Raw genomic sequence first — 23,663 nt, 5'->3', positions numbered from 1 at the left:
GCTCCAGCGGCTCCGCGGTCGGCTAGTCCGCTTTAGGAAGTCACGTGGTGTCTCAGTAACACATCCAAGTGAGCTTGTTTTCGAGATTCACAAGTCCAGCAGAATCACGGTCTATGCATTGAGACTATCTTGCCAATTACAGTTTATATCGCAGAAGAGGTGAGCAAGAACCAAAGTATGTACAAGACAGCCGGCCTTTCTACATTCCCTGGTGGGCTCAGCCTGCTGAACCAGAGAATCATACTCGTCGTGAATTTCATCGCATCTGCCTCATTCGGCAGGCATGAGTCCCATCCGCTCGAACAGCACCCCAGCCCCGTCAATAACAATCCACGCAATCCCTATAGCAACGGTGTTAGCACCCCGCAACACAACCAATGGGCAGTAGGCAGAGGCAGGCAGAGGCAGGAATCAACTCACCTGAATATACAACCAGCTTCGTAATAACTTCTACATCGTATCGTACACGCGGTCGCTTAATTTGAGCAAACAGCTCCTCCTCGTCGCGCTCATCCGAGACAAACTCGGGGAACGGCTCGGTGCCCTCGGGAGACTGAGATCTAACATCGATGGCGGTCGTACCCCGGCCCATCATGTGCTCGTACTCATCCAGTTTGGATGGTTTCCGCGACAATCTCGGAACGGATGTGGCAGACGTCGAGGCGTCTTCTTCCTGGACGGCTTCTGTTGCGGGGGATCCCCGGTAGGGACTTGAAAGACTATCCCGTCGGCGCTTCTCGCGGTAGGCAAGCGTCTCGTAGGCGTCAGCTTCAGATTGGGGTCCAATGGAAATGGCGCGACGTCTCGGGTTGCGGATGTTGGCGACAATGGAAGGAATGTCGGAGAAGCTTGGCATCACTTCATGGTCCTTTAGTTGAGCGGGGACCGTGGTGTATTGCCTTGCGCACGGTTAGCTGGCTACAGTTGTAGTTTCTAGATCGTAACTCACGAGGCATTCGTAAAGAACCGACGGGGAAGAATCAAGCCAAGCTTCTCCAACCCACGAAACACCGGCGGGAGAATCCGCAGCAGAGTTGGCTTCATAGCTTCCCTCCACGCAAAAAGCAGGACGACTCCAATAACAAAACGGAGACCCATCTTCGCCCAGCCTATATTCTCATATCTGTAGTGGGGGAGAGTCGCAGGATGGGGGGTGTCCCAGGTAGCGTTGGCTCTAGCCAAGCTCCAATACGCCGTCTGTGCCCCGATCATCACACCCGCAAAAGCAACACTATCATCGAAGCACGGGCAGTCGTCTGCGGGTTCCGGGTGGAGGCGGACAAGAGCCAGGATGGTGAGGACAACAAGCACCACCTGCGTTCCACTACCAGTCTGAGCGTACTGTTCTATAGCCGTCTCAAAGACGCAGTGCACTACAGCCAATATAATACCCAGCGCTGACCCAATTACAACGTCGAAGAACCCATGCATACCACAGTACAAGCGGCCGAGGACGATCGACGTAACGTACAGATAGGTTATACTCTGGAGGAAAAGGTTGAGTCCGTCACTCAGCGTCGTCTCGGGAGAGTTCAGCAGGTAAAGAGCGTAAACCGCGACTGACACAGCATTGGTCGAGTGAGTCGATGGGAAACCGTATTCTAGGGCCGCGGAGCCAGACATGGTGATCCGCTGCAGTGGGGGCGATAACGGTCGCGGGAGGCAGACCAGGTCCTTGATGAAACCGCTGAAGAAGACACCGGAGGCCAGTAAATGTACCATCCTAAGCCAGGATTCCACCATTAGCCATCATCGCATCACAGGAGAACCGCATTGGGTCGCCTCCGACAGTTCTGCTGCAGTTAACCTACCCGCGTCCTAAGCTTGGATATCCGCTCCAGAACAAGATCGGCAAAAAGACCATGAAAAACGTATGAGTGCCGAGGTTGGCCGTGAACGCAAAGTACGAGTCCAATGCTGGCGTGCGGATTTTCTCTTGGCACCAGGCGAGGTAGGGAGTCTCATATCGTACCAACGGGAGGAGCTTCTGTCGAGGCCAGTATCGCCAAGGGGGGAGTTGATTTCGATCTAACGCGACGCCAGAGAGTCAGCCAAAAGTTCATCATAAATCAAAGACCATAAGTCAAAGCAGTAAGATCGCATACAATGATTCAGGCTCCTCAACCCAGCATCTGGCTGGCCCTCCACGACCGGGTGCCCCATGTTGTCAATGACGATTCAAACCAAGGTGATGCGCAAACGGTAGCTGTTCCCATCGATCACCCAGCACGCCCTTGCGACGGATGGGCGAGGTCAAGAATAAGGAGCGACGCTTTCTCCCAAGCGACCGAGCGAGTCCGGAGGCGAGAAGCAGGGAGGAATAAGAGACAGGCGACAATCGGGCAGAGAAAGAGATCTACTCTGGCGTTGAAATGAGGCCGCGGAGCTGGACGGGCTACGGCTTGGCGCCTGTGGATAAGCTGTGCGCTTACTCATCCGTATTCTCCCTCGTTTAGCAGACCGGATGCTACCGTGCCATTGGCTATCATTATGCAGTGTCATTGACTTATTTTTCTTGTCGGACTGATCGACTGCGAGCGAGTCTTGCCAATGGCGAGCGAGTCTGGGGGGGGAATCTGGCGTGGTGGCTGTGCAGGCACCAAGTATGCTACAGGGTACGCTTGCACGTGCGGAGGGTTTCGGATAGGCTTGTTTTTGGAATACTATCTACACCGGTGTAGAACCAGAAACTACGGGGTAAGAGAAACCCTACTTATCCGTTTGAGATAAGAAGATGAAACGGGGCACGACCGATGAAAATGAAACGGGGCTTGTTGGCGAACTGCCAGCGAACTGCCAGCGAACTGTTGCAAACTGTTGCAAACTGTTGCAAACTGCCGACAATACGGGAGAGATATATATTTGTGCCGGCCACTACAACCCGTGGGGCAGGAACTTTGGCCGTGCCCTCGGCGCAAAACAAGGGTGCAGCAGTCAAAATGCACTCTGCAGTGTTCGGAAAGGTGTATTCGCCGATGTCGAATCGGGCGTTTACTTGCTACTGTAAGGGATCAATGTCCCTGGCAACACCTGCGTCTTAACAAGGGAGGTGGGATTTGACACTGTGCCTGGACCCTCCCTTGTGGTAACTCTTGCGAACCGGTTGGTAGATCTCAAGCACATCGGAACCAAGCCAGGCACGGCGCTCGTAGTCTTGATTCTCCGATCAGAGTGGGCGCATGAGATCATGGACGGCGCTTCGAGGCGGGCGAGATCGGTGGCCAGGAATCCCACACGCGTTTCAAGGCGAGAGCGACAGCCAACCAAGGCACAAAAAGCTAAAAATACGCGGCCAGAGGGCGACCAAGGCCAATAGCTCGTGCAAATCGCGGCACAATTGGCCGAGAGCTGGCGCAGTGACAGCGGGGAGCTGAAGTCACGCCAGAGAGAGCCGCGGGTTGCCATGGCAGCGCGCCGCCCGTAAACATCTGGGTTGGACCAGCCTCACTCTCGTCGCCATTACCCAGGCCGGGCCAAAGCATCTTGGTCTATCCCTTTGCTTCTTTGTCTTGAACTCGAGTCAACTTTACAATCTCACCTTTACAACTCTTCAACTTCCATCTCAGAACTGTTCTCTCTCCCATCTTGTCGATACGATCATCGTCGCAGACTCACCCAGTTGCAGCAAACGTGCCCCCTGTGGAGCCTCGGACAATACTTCCCATCGTGCTGTTCTCCGAATATTGAAACGAGACCCTTTGACGACTGGCACTTTCTAGAATTAATCCCCCATCATGTCTGGGCCGATGTACGACGACCAGTATTATGCGCCTTCGCGCCGCCATTCCCTTGTCACTCCTCCGCCCTCGGCAGCCCCAAGACACAGCCGGATGCGCAGCCAGAGTGTTAGAGTCAGCAACGGCACAGTCAGTACAGATAACAGCATGTCTAGCGGGAGGGTGTCAGAAGCAACGAATATTACCCAACCCCCGGCCTACTCGAAGAAGTTTGTTGTGGTGGGGGATGGAGGATGCGGGAAAACATGTCTGTTGATTAGTTACTCGCAAGGCTATTTTCCAGAGGTGAGTATGGTTCTTTGGCGCTATATATACGATGCTGACAATTCAGAAATACGTCCCCACGGTATTTGAAAACTATATCACGCAAACGCTCCACCGACGCTCGGGGAAGACCGTGGAGTTGGCGCTCTGGGATACTGCTGGCCAGGAGGAATACGATAGACTACGCCCTCTTTCATACCCCGAGACCGATCTTTTGTTTGTTTGCTTTGCCATTGATTGTCCCGCGTCTCTTGAAAATGTCATGGATAAGGTAGGTCACCAAACCCTTTTTCACCCTGCACGATCTGACGATGACAGTGGTATCCTGAGGTTCTGCATTTCTGTCCTACGACTCCGATCATCCTCGTTGGGCTGAAATCCGACTTACGCAACAAGAGAACGTGTATTGAGCTTCTGAAAACGCAAGGCCTGACACCCATCACGCCGGAGCAAGGCCAAGCCGTGGCTGGCAGGATGAACGCATCTTACGTAGAGTGCAGCAGCAAAGAGATGCGGGGCGTGGACTCAGTCTTCCAGCTGGCGGTGGACACTGTAGTGTCCGTCGAAGAGCAAAACTGGGACACCCGTGTCCCATCGTCTTCTGGGAAACCTAGCAAGTCCAACAACGGTGGTAGCGGTGGTGGCCGCAAGAAGATCAAGAAGCGCAGCTGCAAGATCCTGTAAAACACAACCACTCGCCCTGTTTCTTGTCTCCTCTTCTCTTTGCTGCACTTTATGCAGCTCTGATTATGTTTTACTGAATACAAAGCCTGGGTGCTTTGCGTTATGCACTTTGCACTGTGATCGCCTGTTCTGTTAGCGCATGTTGGATAGAGGTATGCTTGCTGGCTATACCGGGTCCCGATACTTGTCCATGTTTCTATGATTCGTCCCAACGTTGCCAGGGTCTGTCTGGCCTGTTGGACTAGGGCGGCTGTTTGATCATTTTGATCCATTGGTTTCCTTTTTGCTTCGATACTTTGATGACCAAGCACACTGACAGCGGTCCAACAATATTCATGTTTTCCCTTCTCATTCTGTCCTTCCTTTTCTTCCCCTGGATGTTCCCCTTGGCGATGATTTTGATTTGTTTTTCCTCGACCTGTTTATTACGACGTCTGCCATGATATCGGTCTGAAGGCTACTCCTTAGCATGCATGGGATAGGTGTTATTTGGCGCATGCGGAAGCCTTCACACTTCTGCTACTACCTAGTACTATGTATGTACTTAGCACAGAAAAAGAAAAGAAAGAAAGAAACCATTCAACCATGTGCAGCACGAGTAGCCAATAGAAACAATATGACTTCGATGCAATAATTCTATGTATGTACAGGATCGAACTCCAGTAAAGAAACAAAGTAAATAAACAAATCGTTTCATTTCATATCATGCCATCCTGTAGGTATCAACGTAAAAATGTCATTATTGATGAACTTCAGTCTCTCCCTCGTCCTGCTCCTCCTTCTGCCGACTGCCACCACTACTACCGTGAGCCTGCTCGACCTCCTCCTGCGGCCGGCCCATGAAGTTCTCGAACTGCGACCATAGCGCCTCGACGGAGCCGAATTCGTTGCCGACCTGGTTTGTCAGCTAAGTACCCTTTCTCACGGTAATGATGTATATGATTCGATTTGATTGGATATATGGGATTGATGGATGGACATACCGAGATAACACTCTCCAGATTCCGATTCAGCCGGTTGATGTTTTGGAGGACTTGTTCCATGCCCTGTATTAGTTAGATAAGTGGACAGGTAATTAAGCAGCCAGATAGGCAGGTAACTAACGACGGCAATCTCGCGCACGAGTTCTTCGCGCTGCTGCTCAAAGACCGTCGGCGAGGTGGATCTTGTTTTTGGGCCTGGTGTTGACACGGACATTTCGGTCTGTTGGGCTTGGGTTAGTGCTTACCCATCATTGCGAGTGAGACTATCGTGGCCAGGCTTACTATGTGTTTAGGATACCGATATTGATCTGAAGATCTGATCTGATCTGATCTAATCGGAGTATCGCTAGTGGATGCCCTGTTCCTCTGCTACAGCTTGACGCGTTCTCGGTGGGATGTTTCCTGTGGCTGGTGCGGGGCTGGTGCAATCTACCAAAAGGGGTTTAGTCTATATTAATTCAGCAGTTCTTCACCGCCTGCTTGTTCCTTTCCTCCACTCGGGCTCCTGGTATGTTGCCGCTGGAATTACTGGACGCTGGAACCATGGATTCTTTCCTTTTGGATGGAACTTGAAGATGGGGATTTCTATTCTTGGACTGTGCTATTGTTCACAAGCTCACATTTGTAAATTTGCCTCCACAGCAAATCAGACTCAGATCATCTGAATCAAGAGCAGACCTTAATCGAGGCCCGACCGTCTGAGACCGCAAGACAAGACAAGGCAGCAAGTCAGTCCTTAGGATTCAGGATCCAGATAGCTGGAGCAATCATGTTCACGAGTGAAGGGTAGGTCTGCACTTTGACTTGAGTGTGCACTCTGCACTCTGCAGACGAAGGAAACTCCCTTAGCTCTGACTGCGGGGAAACGAATCCCCAAATCATAATTCGACAGCAGCTTTGAAAAATTCGCACGACCCCTCCCCTAAGGCTAAGGCGACGCGGCCACCGCTCTGGCCTCAACTCTCGAGCTGCTAAAACGAGTCTACTGGGCGATCTCGATTGCGCATGTGATAACAAGTTCCCGAGCGTATCCCAATCCCCGGGTCGAAAATCCGTCTATTCCTCTTGAAATGATTGACGAAGCGACGAAACTACTGACAGTGGCGGCGGCATAACCATGGTTCAGGCCGAATTCTCCGCGTTGCGCCCCTGCTCGTTCTGTTTCATACCTCTATCGGGCAGGATCTACGCAGAGCGACGAACAGTCATACGCGGCATTTGGGAATTCCAAGTCTTGCGGTCCTGTGGGACATCTGAGTGGGCAGAATGCATGGCTTTTCGATTTCTTTGGACACCCGATTGCCGAGGATTATTGGTTGTGGGGAGAACACTGCGGGACCTGCCGATCACTAAATCTCTGACTTTGGCGGTTTACATCCGACGACCGACGACACACGACGGAGTATCGATACTCAATTCGCGAGTCACGATCCACGAGGCAACACTGGAGCTGCTCCCAACGTGATTCCCAGTTTTCAAGGTTTCAGTAACGGTCTCCAGCGTCTCCAGTTTCTCCACAGGCTGGGCTCGAACAGGTGTCTATCGTCGTGGTGACCAGCGACCACCTGTCCAGTCGTCGCGTCGGACTTCGGACTCGCTGGGTCTCGAGAAAGGAGGTGGAGGACTTGCTTGGCTTGCTCTTGTTTGTCCGTGTCGTGCTCGTTTGTCGGCATCACGTTGAGTGCTTTCCTCGGTTGTGTTCCTTCGCTTCCTTCGACGAGCGAAGCGAGACCGCCGCAACTTACTGCGAGGTTCAGACTGGGACTGCGACTGCATGCGATACGATGCGCTGGGTCGGGATGATTGCACGCCGCGCCGGTGTTGTGCGACTAGATGAGTTTTCCGTTCCAGTGTCGTATGTTAGAAACGTTACACTGGGCCTGTAGCCGCGTCGTACAGCTAGGTATCGCTGTATACTCTACGTTGGAATGTTTGATACGTATAGGATAAGAATAGGGTGGGCACGGCCAAGCGAGGCGTGGTTTCATTTCATCTCACCGCAAATATAAATGCGGCGGCGACGTTCTCGGCCTCGTTTCTCACACGGATTGTAATTCGAACTATGCACGCAACGCTTCTGTACACAGATGGTTGGGTAGATAGGCAGGTACCCCTCCATAAGTAAAACATGGACAGCTAAAACAGCGACACACAATCTATGTAATACAACGTGGACGGGGGTATCAAGGGACCTGCACGGGGCGAAGGGTGAGCAGAAGTCAACTGCTCGGATGGTAGGGGGGTAGGTGGTGGTAGGTAGGTAAGGACTCGCAAAGTAAGCAAGCCTCCCAGCTGTCTTCATAATCATTCATCGTGATTCGTCGTTATCTGGTGTCGCGCAGCGCAGTTGGAAATAGGGTGAGCTAGCTAACAGCGCCAGGCTGAAGCAAAGAGTATCGAGTGTTGCGCAAGGTGATAGCAGATGATCGAACCGTAGTTGCTCTTGTCTTGTCTTTTCTTTTCTTTTCTTTTCTTTCAATGGGCACAGTCTCAAACCGGCGGCCGTTTCGTAGCAGTGAGGATATTGCTCAGTCTCTTCCACCGCTGCGAGGGCGAAGTTGGACTTGTCGGGGACGGGGACGGGGATGTTGAAGCACGGTCCACGCGTTCCCTGTCGAGGCTGACCTTGGACGAGTTGGAGTCGAGGGTCGACGAGACGGGCCGCGAGACGAAGGCCTCGTGGTCGGCGAGGACATCTTCGAGGCGCACGTCTGAGTCAGAGATGCGAGGGGTGGCATCGTGGACGTCGAGAATTTCAATGAATTTTGAGGCCATCTCGCGCATTGTTCTTGTGTTATGTGATGGTTGTGGATGTTGTGGTGGACGGCGGCATCAGCCGGGTAATGGGTCACGAGACTTGTATAGTGTACACGCTGAAGCGACTTGGAGGCGGAAAAGAACGAGGGAGAGAGAAATAAAGACGGAGACGGAGACCGGAAAGCAATTTAATACTTGCAGGAAAGGAGAGCGCCAAAGAGAGAAGGGAGTTGGGGGAAACAAAGAGGGAAATATATTGGTCGATGAAGGGCTGGACTGCAGTAGCGCCAGTCACTTCGTTTGGAATTGGTGATTGGGGTTCGGGTGTCGACCGACAGGGGACGGTGGATTGGACAGAGCTAATTTGCGACGCTTGATGGCTTGGTCGATGTTGTGTTCAGTCTGCAGTCCTGGGGTCGAGGAGGAAGGGGCTTGGGCTTTATTACCGCTGTTATGCCGCAGCGTCATCGCCACCCTCACCCTCTGGAAGTGAGAGCAAAGTTGTCCCAGAGGTCTATGCGGGGGCACAAGATGGGATCAGGTGTGCCATCTGCAGGGTGGCGCACTCAGAGTTCATCTTCTTCCCACCCTGGAACCACCGCCCAAAAGGGGACTCTTGTCCAGCACTGCGTTAGTGCTGGAAGATCAGTGGAATCAATAACAAGCAAATCAATGCACACCGTCTGCTGCAGTTCCTCCAATCGCGCACTGCAGACAAGACCCTGGAGCTCGCCGTCCAGCGATATTCCCTGCCCGCCCTCCACGCCGCAAGGAGAAAGACAGGATGCGCTTTCTATTCTTACTCTCACGCTTTGTTGCTCACCCAAGCCAGCCCACACAGACTCTCTCAGATAATCGACTCTTCACAGCCCTATAGGCTCACTGAATACGGTGATCCTGCCCCCCAAACATCATACTCGCCTCTTTCTCCAACAACGCGTAACACCATCCGATGATCCAGTGGCCAGGGCTTACGAACCATGATAACTACCACTTCTATCCATTCTTTCGTTGATTCAGAGATTTGGAACCGATGAATAATTCGGTACTGAGCTGGGTGGCAGCCTGTCGCAAGGGTCCCGCGACCGTTGGCCCGTAGCGAACCGCGCACTTTGCTATTTTTATCCAGCCTGGATGACTAAGGTGGTTATGCACATTTTGCGCTAGTCATTTCTCTTATGCACCTCTCATTATCTCCGCCATCAGTCTACGATTCAACGCTGCTTGCGGCAAGGTCTTTTATTGCTAACGGTATCCTTGACAAAGAAGGGGTAGGCAATAAACCAACCTGATTGCTAATGGATATTTTATTTCTGATTATTACCGAACAGGAGGCAAAGACAAGGCCCACTTCACCGTCTCCAATGCTGTCACAGGCAAAAGCCTCAGGCTGATAAGTGCCTCAATCAGAAAATAACACCTGGCTAGGGTATACACCACCAGAATGACAAAGAAAAGCGGTGCAGCAACAATATTCAGGTCTCCATTGCTGTTTAGTTCGAGCGCCTATGACGTGACCGTGCAGCCCTCCACCATAGGATCCATAGCGCTCCCCACAGTGGGACGGAGACGAGATACAGCACTGACCCCCGCCAGAGCTAGCGCTCTGCGGTGGGTGTGAAGAAAGAGGACCATGCCAGCAGGTGGAAACCGCCGTAGAGAACGTTGAAGAGTGCGTGCACATTTTGAGGCACTTGGTTCATGTCCGACGTCTGTGTTCCGTCCGCCGCAGACTCGTCGTATAGTTATGTCCTGGATGCCCTGGCCGAGGAGGTTCAGGTTCTCGTGAGACTGGTCGGAAGTCGTCACAGTCTTTGCTATCGAGGAGTTGAAGGCCTTTGACGGTGTCTGCTGCGATGGAATGTAAGGCCCCGGTTTTCTCGTCGGATGGTATATTTGACAGGCTCTTAGTATTCGTCTAGGAGCTCGCGTATAGATTTGAGAATTGCACGATCGGGTGGTCTGAAATCGGAGGCTCCTCGAGACGACTCAGTTATGCGCTGCTTCCAGTATTCCATGCGGCCCTCTTCGTACTGCTGCAGTTCGTCACGGAATACCTTTCGACTGATGTCATGGCCATTGAAGAGTGCGCCGATGTAGTCCATGTTCCCCCCTCGGACAATGATGCACTATGACAAGTCTTATGGCTTTTGCACCCACACCACGTAGATGATCATTGCGCAGCCTATATGAATTGCAGCGCGTCTCCAGTGGCGTCACTGGTAGCCTCTGGCGTAATTGTCCTAATACTTGGAGCGCAAACCAGAGTCATTGACCAGCGACCGGGCTTTAGCAAACACATCTGCTTTGCTCCGTTCTGATATTTCCTGAACATTGATTAACAACTCTCCCCTGTGGCAGAAGGGTGCGACGGAGAGTGCCTTGTTACTTAGATTCGTCAGTATAGGTGGTTTTAGTCGCCAAACCGCCCATAACTGCCAAGATCGCGTGCTCGAACGACCATGATGGGACGTCTTGACTTTGTCGCGAAGCAAGAGAAAAGGCCTGGAATTGGGATGTAGGGTATGCTCTAAGCAGCCAGAATGAGCCAGCGGGGTTGAAAGTGAAGAATCACGGTCAATGCTTCGCGGCAAGCTCTCACGCCAGCTATTGTCACAGTATAACCAGCTTGTTTTCGGTTCCATGATCAGCTACCGGTACTTATAAGGTCTACTACGAAATACATCTCACATTCATATGACTGTTTGAAAATTCCATTCAAAAGCGCATGGCCTGCATTCCCTCATCCCACACTCGTGAGGATGAATCCAGGGAAAATCATAGGAAGAAACATACCTCAGGCGCTCGAAGAATGACGACCAAAGCTGTAAACAAGTGGGATACTGGGATTCACTGCTGCCCACACGCGGAGGGCCATTGTCGCAAGACATGACCACGGGATTTCGAGAGTCGCTCGGCTGTCAGGACCGAAGTCTCAGCCATGCTTGGCAGATGCGAGACCAGAATATGCAGGCAAGCAGTGTCTACCTTTCTACCTTCCGTGAGGCAGTGATCAACTCCGCCTCGTCGTTGGCTTGACTTGCAGGGATGCTGCAGACATATCAGGAAGTGATTGGACTGGGCTGGACGGGACGGGACGGGGCGGAGCTGTATGCTCTGATCTCAGCTAAGCCTACCCCCACGACGGGAACAACTCCAGAGTTTTGGCAGTTTCTCCAGGTGTCGGCTACTCCAGTGTATTGTTGAACGATGCTCTACCGACCCTACTCGATGTGGACCTGGGTGGATTTCGTATCACTCGTGGAAGGGGATACGATCATTACCCTGCGAATGTGAGTGCCCCATTTATGCAAGGGTAATGTTCTCTGACTGTATCAAAGGGATATTTTTGCTTTCATATATCATTGAATTGATACAGAGGTTATTCCTGTGTCTTTCACACGAGTGTTTCCAGCTTTCTTTAGTCTCGTGGCGCTTGGGTTCTTATACAAACTGCTGATATTCTACGACACCCTATCTCAGCAGAACACGATCCAACCCTGTGGTTTCTGTTTGTACTATATCGCATTGTGTATATACAACACCGCAGAATATTGACAGATCAAGGAACTTATCGATATTCCTACAGAGAACGGTGTGATCAGAGATGATACATGGCCTATAATCCATGACATCGTCATATCCATCATTGTCGTTACTACCGCTTTTACTATGGACGTTTCTTCTATTTGCCTGGAAACTACATAGTGACTTTGCCTGGGTCACATTTCGGAGAAGGACCCTGAAATTCCTTGCAACTATTACCATTCTGGCTTCGGTCTCAACTATAGGGCCATGTTACACGAACTTCCGACGCGGCCTTTGACCCGACATCTCTGGCGACAAGAAGGCCAGAATTATGGGAGAAACCTTTGAGATGGAGCTACAGGGGTTTATATCTGGGGCTGAGCATACCGGGCAAGCTCACTAACCAATAAAGCCTGATATTAACCCCATATTTGCTCTCGGGGCCAATGAAGAGAGATGAGCGCTGGTGCTTTTGGGGTTAAGCTCACTGGGGCTGTGCAGGGTCGGGCGTGTCCAGAGGCCAGTTCCCCTTTTAGGCAGTCGATGTCGCTGCCCGCGGGCCCAAAACACACGGTAGAAGGACTTTAGTTATGGTCGCTGATTGCTCTTCATATTCATCGTCTGGGGTGTAGAATCGCTTGGTTAGCCCCTCATGGTTCGATCTGCTGTTATGTCGGACCTTTCGACTTTCATACCCACCAATAAGGGTTGTCCAGGGCGTCAACGCTGTCTGGGATAGCCTTCAGAGTGTGCCCTTGGAATGGTGAATTAGGAGTTTCCGCCGCCGAGAATGCATGCAACTTGACTCAATCAAAGCCAAGACCTTCCGTTTTAGGAAACTGGTGTCTCTCGAGGCCATCTTGACCCACAAAGATCATTCCCCGGCTGTGTATCGGCGATGCCACCAGGCAGTGGCTTACCTGGCTGTGGAACTAAACTTGCCCGAGTTAGCCCATCAGATTCCAGTGGAGATGCTCAAGGTTGACTTCGATTCAGCCAAATCTCTTTCTTCAACCTCCCCTGGCTGCCGTCCAGGTATAACTTAAGAACTTAAGAACTTCCACCACCTCCTAGGCACGGTCCACAGGCTCCACAATTCGAGACAATAGCCGAATCGCGTGGATTGATTGGGAATACGACATATCAAACAGAAACGAGTTCGAGAACGAGACCGCCGTCAGCAATGCCGTGGCAATTTATTGATAGTTCGAATAATAGCCGAAGCAATCTTACCCAAGTCAAGCGCCATGTGATGCACGAGTACATGCGCCAAAAGCGCCTGGATGACGGTACCCAAGAGACAGAGGAGAAACCCAAATCGCGTAACACACGCCCGCGGGCAAAAAAGCCCAAGGCTGGCCAGAAGACGAAGAAAAAGCGCACCGACTCCATAGTATGCGCTCAAGATTCCGGGCCTTGCTCGGACATTTCCATTTCGGGACAAAGGCCAGATTCGCAATTATTGTCTCGGGGCATGGATCATACTCCCGCCATTCGGTGCCAGCTGGTGTCTGTCTTCCTCGACGCCTACTTGCCTTCTGTCTCGAATCCACACCAAAGAATCGGGGGAGACTTTACGGGCGCGCTCCCGTGCAGGTTGGGTGATTCACCGATGCTGGACTATTCAATCACAGCGCTATGCGCCGTCTATGTGGGGTCCTCCAGGCAGGATAAGATGCTTTACCGGGAAGGTGTTGAGAGCTATGCCAGAGCGGTTCAATGTCTTCGCGGGTGCATAGAGCGTTCTACTACGACACAAGATATGCTCTACGTGACTGCTGCCTTGCAAACATACGAGGTGAGTTGTACCTGGCTTGATTTGATTATCTTACTGACCCAGGCAGGTTGTCCAACCTTCACAACACGGTATGGGCGGTTGGAGTGCACATGTCCAAGGTTGTAGAGCGCTGTTACGACACGGCCGTGACGGCTCCGACTCAGCCTTGGACGACGATGAACTGTATCGCCATATGCAGATGGTAATTGTAGGTAGAAAAATGTGGAGAGGAGTACCCATTACGTTGCTAACAAGCTAGATTGCCGAGGCTGTAGTTCATCGGAAATCTGCCTACGTCCCCAACCCTGGCTGGCGACCGAAAACGCGCACTCTATTTGACCAGGGTCTCGATTTCCTGGTCAGCTGTACCTCACTAATGGAAGAGATTCGCCATTTGGAAGAGGATAGCCGCCGGGACAAACATCATGCAGGACATCGTCTCCTGCAAGAATGTGTCCGCGTTGAGGGTGAATTGAATATTCAATACTCTGCAGTGCGCTACTGTATGGACTTTCCTGATCTATGGAATACAGACGAGTTTGAAGAACACGAAAGTGACGAGTCGGAGGATCTTTTCTTCGACGATGCCTTTTGCTTCGAGTCGTTTCCGGTCGCGCAAGTCTATTCGCTGCACTGGGCCACGCAGCTTCTGATATATATGGCCATCGAGAGACTCTGCTGTCTTCTCGACGAGCCCGTGGTTCCTGGACAGCCCTCGGCATTCTTATTCAAGCGGTCATACAAGGATATCATCGATCTGGCGAGTTCCTCTGCTGCAATGATCTGCCAGTCCGTCAAGTACTGTTTCAGCCCAGGGATGAACGCCTTTGGTGTCCAGGTCTTGTTCGTGCGCCTGTGGCTCGCGAATCAATTCTACCACGCGCATCCTGGATTCGAGAAGGAGTATGCCTGGTGCCAGGGGATTATTCGTAAAATCACAGATACGGGGTTCCAGGGCGCGCCGGACTTTATGAATATACACTGGCCTCCTCTTAGACACTATGAAACGACACTTGACTGAATATAAAATGAATTAACCAGTACTGATCCCATGACGACCGTAGTACTCATCAACCATCTGAGAATGCGTCCGTGCCAGCACATCGTGATTCAAATCTTCATACGCCATGCTCCAAATCGCCTGCGCCTCATTCTTCTCCGTCTTCCTCGCAGAGTCAATACCTGCATATCACCATTAGCCGTCAAATCAATAACCAAATAAGATATAAACCCAACATATAAGCTGCGAGAAAAGAAGAGAAGAACATACCAATATGCTGCACTAGCACCGGATAAAGCGCAAACCTCGCCAACGCCGTTTCCTCCGCCAACCGATCCAGCATCAAATCAATCTGCCCCTGCCCCCTCTCTCGCAGATACTCCATCACCAAGGGCGCCTGCACCCGCGGGAACACCATCGCCTGCGAACAGCACCCAAACGACTCCTCGAACACCCCCGGCGCCGGCGGGAGGACGGACGCCTTTCCGCATTGGAAGAATAGGAGCACGAGGGCTGGGTTGAGCACACAGACGAGCACGAATAGCGTACTGGTTTCGGGCAGTAATGTCTTTGCACGATACCACTGCCACTGCCACTGCCCCGGCCGCCGGTGGGAAAGTCGTTGCTGTTGCTGTTGCTGTTGTAGTCGGGTTAATGCTCCTGCGACCGCTGCAATAGATATAATACCGACTCCGATACCCAGGATAATCCAGAACTCGTTATTCCCGCCAATCCGGTGGCTCGCCCACCCTGTTGAGCGCTCTTGGTTGAACAGGCGCATGTACAGCCAGCTATTCACATCCCCGGCTGTTTTGGACTCGATATCCTGTAGGCCTTGTAATGTGCGGACCAGCCAGCCGTCTGCGAGGAGGATGTCGTCTTCGAACATGCCGATGTAGGGTGTCCCGGAATCGTAGCAACGGGCTAGGGCGTGGGTGTAATCGAATACGCCCTTTTCGGAGTAGCGGCCTGATTCTTTGAGAGTGGCCAGGTGGGCGGTTTGTTTTGCGGTTGTGTTGTAGGTGTAGAGGTCGTCGAGGGCTTGGTGCAGCCAAGGTGTGTTCCAGGCTGGGTGGGTGGTGGCGTCTGGTTCGGCGATTAGGGTTGAGAGGTGCAGGTCGGCTCGTTCTGGGGGTGTGAGGCCGGTGAGGAGGCTTGCTATTGTTTTCTGGATGGTCAGTACCTTTGTATGATATTACCTGGAAAGGGGCTGATAGGTAAAGTAGGGCATGTCGTACTTCCAGATACTGCTCCTTCGTCCTCTTTACGGATGAAATACCCACGCAGAGGGCTGCGCCCTTGCTTTCTGCATCCTGGTTTGGTGTGTTTGTCGAGGATTGAGACTCAATGAACTGCTGTATTTCCGCCTTCCGGGTCAGGGAGTATTGCTGCTCGTATGCCCGTGCGGGATCAAAGAAGGCGCTGCCAGGATCACGGTAGAAGTGTGATTTGGCGTACCAGGCAGCACAGCTGACAAAGATAATACTAAGGAGGAGTTTCCATGCGATGGGATACATGGCCATGTATAGAAATGGGCTTATTTTGTGTAGGAAGCATGGAGAGTGAGGCTTTTTACGGCGTTGCTAACCCGTCTAACTAATTATTCCCCTTGCTAGGGTAGAAATCCTCCCAGGCGTCGGGCCAGGGTCCGGACTAGTACAAAGAACTGGGCGCCTAACAGCGCCGCAGCTCGCGGGGTGACAGTGTTCGTGAATACACCATTGGTTGGACGCCGGAATTCCCCTTTTAGGAAACTCGTCTGGCGGACCGGGGGGGTGCAGATTTGGCCCCAAGTATGTTATCCACACTGCATGTTCAGGATCAATGAGAGCACTTGGAGGCATGGCAGTGACACTAGGGTTTCCGCTACCGATGTCGCCCGAGGCTGTACTTCTTGGCTTCCTCGATCCTTTCTCGGGCTTTTCAGATCGGATTATCACGTACGCTGTCTGACAAGTAGAATATATGGGTTGTTAAAAATGGAATGGGGGAGGACATGGACGTGATTACATGCCCTAAGAACATTGTCGGCGTTGGAACTCGCAAGGGTAGTTTGACTAGTTTCAGTATGAATAGAACAAGCCCTAGAAGGGAGAACGCGAATACGATTGATGTTCTTTGAAGTCACCGATCGACCAGCATAGCCCTGTCAGAGCCGCCACGCTTCCATTGGTTACGCTGGATACTCTGGCAGGCTAAGCGCAAAGTGGCTTGGACTGGGCTATTGCAGGTAGTGGGACGGGCACTGGCTGGTCAGGGTTCTTGTACACTTGTTCGAGAGTACCTCGATGCCAGAGACATTATTGGCATACATATTACGAACTGTTATATGAATTGTTATGCTCATGAAAACTCAAACTGGTGGCCCAAGCACGATGACTTCATCCTGACTAAGAACCCCAACAGGGCAAATAGGGCCAGCCCTGGTTGACCCACATCCGGCGTGTTTATAAAGCGTGACTCGAGCTTCCGACCGTCTTCATCCCTTCAAGCTCAACTGCAATCATCAAATGCGAGGATGCGGTTTACACGACTCTAACTGATTAATATTACAGGATATTCACATCCTGCCTGCTAATCGGTAAGAACCACCTGCTCTCCATGAACCTCTTCCCTCATGCTTCAGCATGACAAGCATATGATGCTGTATGATAGGTCCGCAACTTCATTGTGGAAGAAACATACCCAGAGCCAATATTTCAAGACGGGTTTCTGAACTGCTTGCTTCTCATTCCTTACTGTCGCAACACTTGTTGTTAGGACTGCTGGCTAAGATTACTTTGCTGTATAGGTTCGTTCGAATCGATGACGCGCTGCGGGTGGCGTTTGTTAGTGACACGCAATCCTGGTCCGCCGGGAGGATCCCGCTGTCAGTACAACACGCTAGTCTGAATATGAATATGAATGTGAACATGAACAATGAATTTATTTTGGAGATTTGTGCGCCGGTGGTCGCTTGTAATAATTGTAGTGGCTATATTGTTGTGGTGTGGTTTTCGGCAAATATGACAGGCCATGCAAATAGCCCTGGCCGAACACCATGGTGTCTCCAATCTCCCTGCCCCGTAATTGCCACTCAAAGGATGGCCAGAGTAAAGAACAAGCAGAGCTATCTGGGCTTGTGGTAGACCTGTTCCTGAGGATACAAAGTAAAATTCTTATGGTGGAGATGTTCCTGGCATGTCTCCACTATACCGCCGAATCGCCTGTTCAGCGATATCTATGCTCGTCCACGTCCAACAAGGCTATATATTTATTCCCTGTATATTAGCAGGGAGTCTACAGATACTTCCCTTTGGATTTGGCCTCAGTGTAAGATGTAACAATATAAAATAGCCTGACATAGCTGCCCAACACAGCCCCGCGCTGTCTTGCAGCACTGCAGCCAATAGTCGCAGAGTCGACTGTCAAGTGATTTCTTACGTCCGCTTGAGATAGTGAAAGTAATATAAGCTCACCCCCGCGTTCTGGTCTGGACATACTGGAGCGTCTCTTGAGGGTTTAATGCACCTCACGTACAGCATATAGAATAGCATCCCAGTGAGTATTGAGCTATTAACTATATGTTTCTGTCCCAGTCCTGGTGTCTGAGCTTACGCATCGTGTCCAGTACATATCCAGGTCCCCTGTGCACACTTCGCCAGTACTGGGTAAGATATATATACCTCCTGATTTGGTTGCTTTACTCAGAATATATATCAAAGCATTTCGCCAGACAGCCACAATGAGCCAGCAAAGTATTCTAGACAAAAGCTTACGCGAGGCCATCGAGATGCAAGACCTCCCAGCAGCCGAGTCTTTGCTCAACCAAGGCGCAAACCCAAACGCGACAAATCATATGTGGTATATGTCCCCGCTCCAGACAGCTGCCTGCCGTGACAACGTTGAGTTGGTGCAATTGCTTCTGGATCGGGGTGCTCGGATCAATACACAGGGTGGATACTATGGCAGTGCACTCCTAGGAGCCGCACATTATGGGAAGCTCGAGATCGTGGAATTGCTGATTGCGGCTGGAGCGGATGTGGACATACATGGGACATACGGCACTGCATTGGCCGTGGCAAAAGATAAGGGCTTTGAGGATGTTGTGCAAGTCCTGAAGAGTTTGGGGGCGACTGAGTGGCGGCCAGGCCCGCGGGATGCTGATGATACTTGGGGATCTTGGTTATAGGCTTGACCTGGGGCTGAAGGTTTGATATGGCTTTATAATAAGAAAGACAAAAAAATATGAAAATAAACCCTTGACTGCGTACTCACTTTTCAGCTCATAGCATTTCCCTGGTTCTGGGGGTTGCAAATTATAGAACGTTGATATATATATACGCTTGGTGATGCGGCATATCAACACAGTATTTTGCACTCTGCATTTCTGGGAACTGATTTCTACTGTTATAGCCCAACTTTTGGACCGAAGACTCCGACTAATGGCGAATTCATGCTTTGATGCTAATTATGCCGTGACCGGTTCGTGCAATTATTGATTGTATGGTCGAAAAGTCTTCTCCGGGTCGTTTGCAAGTTGAGCACCCCATTATATTCTCTAATAGTAATGGTCCTCTATGTATTACGATAAATACCCCTTACCCCTTACAATTTCCGGATTATAGACGCGTAGCATTGCCAGCAAGCGAGGGCGCCGGCCATGGCCTCCGAGCCGACCGCGGACTCCGCGGCGGGCACGGAGACCGCATCTATACAGCGAGCAGCATATAAATGATTCCGTGCTGCATCTGCTTTACCAGTCAGAACAAGTGACGCCCCCCGCAAAATGTCTTCAACTTCAGGCACCAGGTAATCCCCTTTACCTCGTTTCCTGCCCAGACTGACAATAGAAGCCCCGATCTTAGAAACCGGCGGCCCAATGGCCACAAACAGCCCGAAACGACAACCACCGCTGTTGAGAAACCGCACTTCGAATTCGGCGGCTCTCTCGGGGTATCAGCTCTTATGATCGGATTTCCCCTGCTAATGTACTACATGTACATTGGTGCCACCTTCTATGACGGCAAACTCCCCCTGCCTGCACCCAACCAACCGATCCCTGAATTCATCGCCCACCTCGTCGACCTCGTCTACACCCACGCATTCCCTACCAAGAAAGCCTGGCTCATCTACTGGTCCTTCCTCACCTTCGAAGGCTTCGCATACCTCTACTTTCCAGGCGTCTACCGCGTCGGAAAGCCCCTCCCCCACTTAAACGGCGCGCAGCTCCCCTACTACTGCTCTGCCGTCTGGAGCTGGTTCACCACCATCGCCCTCGCCCTGGCCCTCCACTTCACAGGAATCTTCCGCCTCACAACCCTCATAACCGACTTCGGCCCTATAATGTCCGTTGCCATCATCTCGGGGTATATGGTTTCCATAATAGCCTACATCTCGGCACTCGCCCGCGGCGCCCAGCACCGCATGACAGGCGCGCATATCTATGACTTCTTCATGGGCGCGGAACTCAACCCGCGTCTGTTCAAGTGGATCGATATGAAGATGTTCTTTGAAGTGCGGATCCCGTGGTTTATATTGTTCCTCTTGACGCTCGCGACGGCGCTCAAGCAGTTCGAGGAACTGGGCTTCGTCTCGGGCGAGGTGTGTTTCCTCCTCATGGCGCACTTCTTGTATACGAATGCCTGTGCGAAGGGCGAGGACTTGATTATTCCCACTTGGTATGTTATCCATATCTTGCTGTGCTGCAACTAGTAGCTAATGTATTTGGGGTGTATAGGGACATGTACTACGAAAAATGGGGCTTCATGCTTATATTCTGGAACCTCGCCGGCGTGCCCATGTCCTACTGCCACTGCACTCTCTACCTCGCCTACCGCGACCCCTCAACCTACTTCTGGAGTAACAAGCACCCGGCAATCCTCCTCCCCTGGGCGGCGGCATACATCTTCTTCTACTGGATTTGGGACACCTGCAACAGCCAGAAAAGCATATTCCGGGCTGAGGAGCGCGGCGCGAAGGTCGACCGTGCCTCGTTCCCGCAGCTGCCGTGGCGGTCTGTTAAGAATCCTCGCACGATTAGGGTTACGCAGGGTGAAGATGCTGGGGCGTTGATTCTTTGTGATGGGTGGTGTATGTTTCCTTTCCCCTTCCCTCCTTTCTCTAGCCATCTATTTGATATGATGAAGAGTGCAATGTAATTCACTAACTTGGATGGTGTAGACGGCATCGCCCGCAAAATACACTATACATGCGATTTGTTCTTCGCGATGAGCTGGGGACTGATCACGGGCTTTGACTCGCCGTTCCCGTGGTTCTACTCGGTATTCTTCTTTGTTATGATTGTGCACCGTGCGGCCAGGGATATTGCGCGCTGTCGGCAGAGATATGGGGATGCCTGGAAGGAGTATGAGAAGAGGGTGCCGTGGTTGTTTATTCCGGTGAGTTTCCTTTTATTGCCTGAACTGAAGGGTTGAGTGAGGCTAATGACTGTAGTATGTTATTTGAGGTGATTATGGAGAGGGAATAATTGGAGGATAGACTAGATGGATGGATATATTTGATTCAATATTTGATTCAATTGTATTATACGTTATTTGATAGCTGATATGTGATCAATTCAGCCCCCTCAAAATCTCCACAGCCGACCTCCCCGTCCCAATAAAATCATTCAGAAACATTGAGATATCAACCTGATCAAACGAATCGTCTGGCCATATCACATCCGGCAGCGCGATATCCCCCGCCCCCGTTCCAGCAGGCATAACGAGGCTCCCGTCCTGGTGCTGCGCCAGCCCCGTGAGCGTCTGTCGGGAATCAACAAGGACCTGGGCGGCTTTGGCAAAGGAGGCGCAGATGGCGTGTAGATGCAACGAGCCGCGGGATACACCCTTTATCAACTCGAGCGATTTGACGGTTTCCTGGAGCAGGTGGAGGTCTGCGGTGTTGGTTGTTGTGATTGCGTGGGTGAAGACGATGATAAAAGGGGTGAAGGAGGGGTATAATAGAATCGAGTTCACATATTCGGCTTGTTTGTGCGCTTTGCGGTCGCGGAAGTAGGTTATGCATTTGAGGTGGCTGTGTAGGGCCATAGACGCGGCTTCGTAGCATTCCGATGAGACGGCCATTGCGTCTGCGGCGCGGGTTTGCGCGCGGTATATGACCGTTAACACGGAGTAGGCGATGAAGTCGGCGCAGGCGGTCATGCCGTGGAGGGAGTCTGCGTAGAGGCCTTTGCTGACGTCGATCTACTGCCATTAGTTTAGGCCTGGATAGATGGGCTGGGAAGGTAATACTTGGAGTAATTTGTTCCGTACGGCCATGAGGTCCACGGAGAGTGCGTGGATCCTGCTTAATTTCTCCTCCTCGCTTGCTCTGGTTGCGGATATGGAGTAGAGCTGGTCGTAGACTTTGCCTTGAATAGCGGCGAATTCAACGGTGATGAGGTTGATGAGGTCCCAGGAGTGTTGCCGGTGATCGGCCGACGGGGTATACAGGTTGGCGTCGATATCGTGGTCTTGGAAATGCGAGGTGACGCCGATGTTCAACGATACGTTTTTGTCGATGGTGTATAGCGACCAGAATGCGTGGCGTTTAGTCTCAGCCAGGGGGAGGGGATCGGATAGAGATGTTGCATTTCGATGCATGCCCATGGTCTGGCACATATTGAATGCGATCGAAAGGTACGTCCAGCAGCGCTGGATGTCGAATTCTTCTTGTGCTTTGATGATCTGGACTTGTTAAACAGATCTCGATAAGTAGTAGGAGACATACCCCGATTAATAGTGCTTGCACTTTCTCCAGCGATGGATCTGCTAGCATCTGCGGACTATCCAGACCAGCTGAAAAGCTTCTCTCACAGAAAGATTTGCTAGAGCCGAGATCGTACCGCGCGAGGTCAGGATCTCCCTCGTGGATGTAATCCCGGATAACAAAGTACAGCAAACCATGTAGCAGCGTCGTCGATCCCGACGGAACCGGCTCAATTGGAAAATAAATCGACTGGCACAGCGACTCAAGCTGCCGGGTGTCTTTCCACGATTGACTGACCAGGAAAAACGGGGGTTGTGCTGGGGGGTGTCAGCCGAGTTCCAAACACGAACTGTACACTTACCCTTGACCTTCTTCACCACCGCAACAACAAGATCTACTGGGAGCAATGGCTCTCGGGTGCGCGATGTCTCGGATGATCCCTGTGCTGGACCAGGCGCATGCGTGTCGAGACTATCCTTCAGCGACGACAGCGCAGAAGAGACCTGGTCGTTCAACTCTCCGCCGCGAGCTGCAACGACAGCTGACAGTGCGGCGTCTCGAGCGACGAGGGTCTCATGGTGAAACGAAGACTGCCCTTCAAACGGAGGCACTGTCTGTCGTGCTGGAGCTGGGCTGGATACCGCCAGCGCCGGGGGAGTTGCAGCCGGAGACCCCCTTGAGATCTGCTGCAGCGTCTGCTGGATGGAATTGAGTTGTTCCTGGATAGTCTGGAACCTTTGCTCGCTGCCTAAAGTTAAGAAAGGGAATCAAGTCGGCTGCATGGCACTCACTACTCGTCATTCTGGACCCGTGGCGCTCTAGTGGGAGTGGCAGTTGCAGTGGCAGTAGCAGAAGGCGTCGAACCCCCAGCGCTACATGTAATTCCTAACACATTACAACTAGAACATGGAACCGACTTGTCGCATTTGATCTGAGGTCGTTAGTCCTGTCCCCCAATTTCGGTGTTGTGCGGTACCTTTCGGAGTCGGCAATTGTCGCACTGCAATGGTCAGTTTGGAAAGTCGACAGATACAGAAAACATACTGCTCGCACGCGGAATGAGCTCCGGGACATGTTTGCCGATGAAGCCCTCCCGTTATTAAGAATTGATTAAGAATTGATCTGGTTGAGGATGGTTGACGGAGAGAATTGATGAAAACGCCCAGCAATTTGTGCAGTTAGGATTGCTGAATCAGCATGCACATATCTTTATACCATTTATGCCATACGATGATATCTAC

General features: G+C 51.7%; 10 protein-coding genes across 10 annotated transcripts; 5 read left to right on the top strand and 5 right to left on the bottom strand.

Moving 5' to 3' along the window:
* Positions 1-95: 95 nt before the first annotated feature.
* ASPVEDRAFT_42660 (PAP2 domain protein) lies at positions 96-2,548 on the bottom strand. Its single transcript, XM_040812634.1, has 5 exons — positions 2,106-2,548; positions 1,812-2,028; positions 950-1,723; positions 421-899; positions 96-341 (listed from the first exon to the last, which is right to left on the bottom strand). The coding sequence occupies exons 1-5, from the start codon at positions 2,161-2,163 to the stop codon at positions 271-273; spliced, it is 1,599 nt and encodes a 532-aa protein (XP_040668909.1). The 5' UTR covers positions 2,164-2,548; the 3' UTR covers positions 96-270.
* A 1,022-nt stretch (positions 2,549-3,570) lies between these two features.
* On the top strand, positions 3,571-5,146 carry ASPVEDRAFT_715463 (Rho4-like protein). The gene is made up of 3 exons (XM_040816126.1): positions 3,571-4,022; positions 4,069-4,272; positions 4,320-5,146. The coding sequence occupies exons 1-3, from the start codon at positions 3,735-3,737 to the stop codon at positions 4,683-4,685; spliced, it is 858 nt and encodes a 285-aa protein (XP_040668908.1). The 5' UTR covers positions 3,571-3,734; the 3' UTR covers positions 4,686-5,146.
* A 140-nt stretch (positions 5,147-5,286) lies between these two features.
* ASPVEDRAFT_42658 (DASH complex subunit DAD1) lies at positions 5,287-6,076 on the bottom strand. The gene is made up of 4 exons (XM_040812633.1): positions 5,951-6,076; positions 5,790-5,888; positions 5,669-5,731; positions 5,287-5,580 (listed from the first exon to the last, which is right to left on the bottom strand). The coding sequence occupies exons 2-4, from the start codon at positions 5,880-5,882 to the stop codon at positions 5,425-5,427; spliced, it is 312 nt and encodes a 103-aa protein (XP_040668907.1). The 5' UTR covers positions 5,883-5,888; positions 5,951-6,076; the 3' UTR covers positions 5,287-5,424.
* Positions 6,077-8,158: 2,082 nt separating this feature from the next.
* ASPVEDRAFT_134218 (uncharacterized protein) lies at positions 8,159-8,452 on the bottom strand (the record flags this gene model as incomplete). The annotated part of the gene is made up of 1 exon (XM_040807104.1): positions 8,159-8,452. The coding sequence occupies one exon, from the start codon at positions 8,450-8,452 to the stop codon at positions 8,159-8,161; it is 294 nt and encodes a 97-aa protein (XP_040668906.1).
* A 4,684-nt stretch (positions 8,453-13,136) lies between these two features.
* On the top strand, positions 13,137-14,757 carry ASPVEDRAFT_889697 (uncharacterized protein; the record flags this gene model as incomplete). The annotated part of the gene is made up of 3 exons (XM_040818467.1): positions 13,137-13,751; positions 13,798-13,938; positions 13,990-14,757. The coding sequence occupies 3 exons, from the start codon at positions 13,137-13,139 to the stop codon at positions 14,749-14,751; spliced, it is 1,518 nt and encodes a 505-aa protein (XP_040668905.1). The 3' UTR covers positions 14,752-14,757.
* Positions 14,758-14,932: 175 nt separating this feature from the next.
* ASPVEDRAFT_134244 (uncharacterized protein) lies at positions 14,933-16,247 on the bottom strand (the record flags this gene model as incomplete). Its single annotated transcript, XM_040807108.1, has 2 exons — positions 14,933-15,898; positions 15,969-16,247. The coding sequence occupies 2 exons, from the start codon at positions 16,245-16,247 to the stop codon at positions 14,933-14,935; spliced, it is 1,245 nt and encodes a 414-aa protein (XP_040668904.1).
* A 1,023-nt stretch (positions 16,248-17,270) lies between these two features.
* Positions 17,271-17,988, top strand: ASPVEDRAFT_715344 (uncharacterized protein). The gene has a single exon (XM_040816125.1). It carries the CDS (start codon positions 17,379-17,381, stop codon positions 17,856-17,858), a length of 480 nt encoding a protein of 159 aa, XP_040668903.1. The 5' UTR covers positions 17,271-17,378; the 3' UTR covers positions 17,859-17,988.
* Positions 17,989-18,191: 203 nt separating this feature from the next.
* On the top strand, positions 18,192-18,978 carry ASPVEDRAFT_42653 (ankyrin repeat domain-containing protein). The gene is made up of 3 exons (XM_040812632.1): positions 18,192-18,270; positions 18,341-18,380; positions 18,435-18,978. Exon 3 carries the CDS (start codon positions 18,455-18,457, stop codon positions 18,899-18,901), a length of 447 nt encoding a protein of 148 aa, XP_040668902.1. The 5' UTR covers positions 18,192-18,270; positions 18,341-18,380; positions 18,435-18,454; the 3' UTR covers positions 18,902-18,978.
* A 514-nt stretch (positions 18,979-19,492) lies between these two features.
* On the top strand, positions 19,493-21,500 carry erg4A (c-24(28) sterol reductase). Its single transcript, XM_040808694.1, has 5 exons — positions 19,493-19,521; positions 19,566-20,390; positions 20,450-20,802; positions 20,893-21,110; positions 21,166-21,500. The coding sequence occupies exons 1-5, from the start codon at positions 19,499-19,501 to the stop codon at positions 21,175-21,177; spliced, it is 1,431 nt and encodes a 476-aa protein (XP_040668901.1). The 5' UTR covers positions 19,493-19,498; the 3' UTR covers positions 21,178-21,500.
* On the bottom strand, positions 21,232-23,539 carry ASPVEDRAFT_194556 (Zn(II)2Cys6 transcription factor). The gene is made up of 7 exons (XM_040809162.1): positions 23,467-23,539; positions 23,399-23,422; positions 23,214-23,353; positions 22,784-23,166; positions 22,444-22,739; positions 21,966-22,400; positions 21,232-21,917 (listed from the first exon to the last, which is right to left on the bottom strand). Exons 1-7 carry the CDS (start codon positions 23,494-23,496, stop codon positions 21,285-21,287), a joined length of 1,941 nt encoding a protein of 646 aa, XP_040668900.1. The 5' UTR covers positions 23,497-23,539; the 3' UTR covers positions 21,232-21,284.
* Positions 23,540-23,663: the final 124 nt, after the last annotated feature.

The sequence above is a fragment of the Aspergillus versicolor genome (genome assembly GCF_001890125.1).
Source record: "Aspergillus versicolor CBS 583.65 unplaced genomic scaffold ASPVEscaffold_6, whole genome shotgun sequence".
In the NCBI taxonomy this organism is placed as follows: Eukaryota; Fungi; Ascomycota; class Eurotiomycetes; order Eurotiales; family Aspergillaceae; genus Aspergillus; species Aspergillus versicolor.
The sequence above is the reverse complement of the archived record's forward strand: the minus strand, read 5'-3'. Positions and strand labels throughout refer to the sequence as shown.

Bases quoted from the DNA above. Each gene is read 5' to 3' on its own strand.
- ASPVEDRAFT_42653 (XM_040812632.1), top strand. From the start codon at position 18,455: ATGAGCCAGCAAAGTATTCTAGACAAAAGCTTACGCGAGGCCATCGAG.
- ASPVEDRAFT_194556 (XM_040809162.1), bottom strand. From the start codon at position 23,496: ATGTCCCGGAGCTCATTCCGCGTGCGAGCA. The intron at 23,167-23,213 runs GTGAGTGCCATG...AACTTTAGGCAG, and splicing joins CGGGTCCAGAATGACGAGTA to CGAGCAAAGGTTCCAGACTA. The intron at 21,918-21,965 runs GTATTACCTTCC...TAATGGCAGTAG, and splicing joins TACGGAACAAATTACTCCAA to ATCGACGTCAGCAAAGGCCT.
- erg4A (XM_040808694.1), top strand. From the start codon at position 19,499: ATGTCTTCAACTTCAGGCACCAG. The intron at 19,522-19,565 runs GTAATCCCCTTT...TGACAATAGAAG, and splicing joins TCTTCAACTTCAGGCACCAG to CCCCGATCTTAGAAACCGGC. The intron at 20,391-20,449 runs GTATGTTATCCA...TGGGGTGTATAG, and splicing joins GACTTGATTATTCCCACTTG to GGACATGTACTACGAAAAAT.
- ASPVEDRAFT_42658 (XM_040812633.1), bottom strand. From the start codon at position 5,882: ATGTCCGTGTCAACACCAGGCCCAAAAACAAGATCCACCTCGCCGACG. The intron at 5,732-5,789 runs GTTAGTTACCTG...TAACTAATACAG, and splicing joins TCGTGCGCGAGATTGCCGTC to GGCATGGAACAAGTCCTCCA. The intron at 5,581-5,668 runs GTATGTCCATCC...CTGACAAACCAG, and splicing joins ATCTGGAGAGTGTTATCTCG to GTCGGCAACGAATTCGGCTC.
- ASPVEDRAFT_715344 (XM_040816125.1), top strand. From the start codon at position 17,379: ATGATAGGTCCGCAACTTCATTGTGGAAGAAACATACCCAGAGCCAAT.
- ASPVEDRAFT_715463 (XM_040816126.1), top strand. From the start codon at position 3,735: ATGTCTGGGCCGATGTACGACGACCAGTATTATGCGCCTTCGCGCCGC. The intron at 4,023-4,068 runs GTGAGTATGGTT...CTGACAATTCAG, and splicing joins CGCAAGGCTATTTTCCAGAG to AAATACGTCCCCACGGTATT. The intron at 4,273-4,319 runs GTAGGTCACCAA...TGACGATGACAG, and splicing joins TTGAAAATGTCATGGATAAG to TGGTATCCTGAGGTTCTGCA.
- ASPVEDRAFT_42660 (XM_040812634.1), bottom strand. From the start codon at position 2,163: ATGGGGCACCCGGTCGTGGAGGGCCAGCCAGATGCTGGGTTGAGGAGC. The intron at 2,029-2,105 runs GTATGCGATCTT...GCGTCGCGTTAG, and splicing joins GTTGAGGAGCCTGAATCATT to ATCGAAATCAACTCCCCCCT. The intron at 900-949 runs GTGAGTTACGAT...ACCGTGCGCAAG, and splicing joins CGGTTCTTTACGAATGCCTC to GCAATACACCACGGTCCCCG.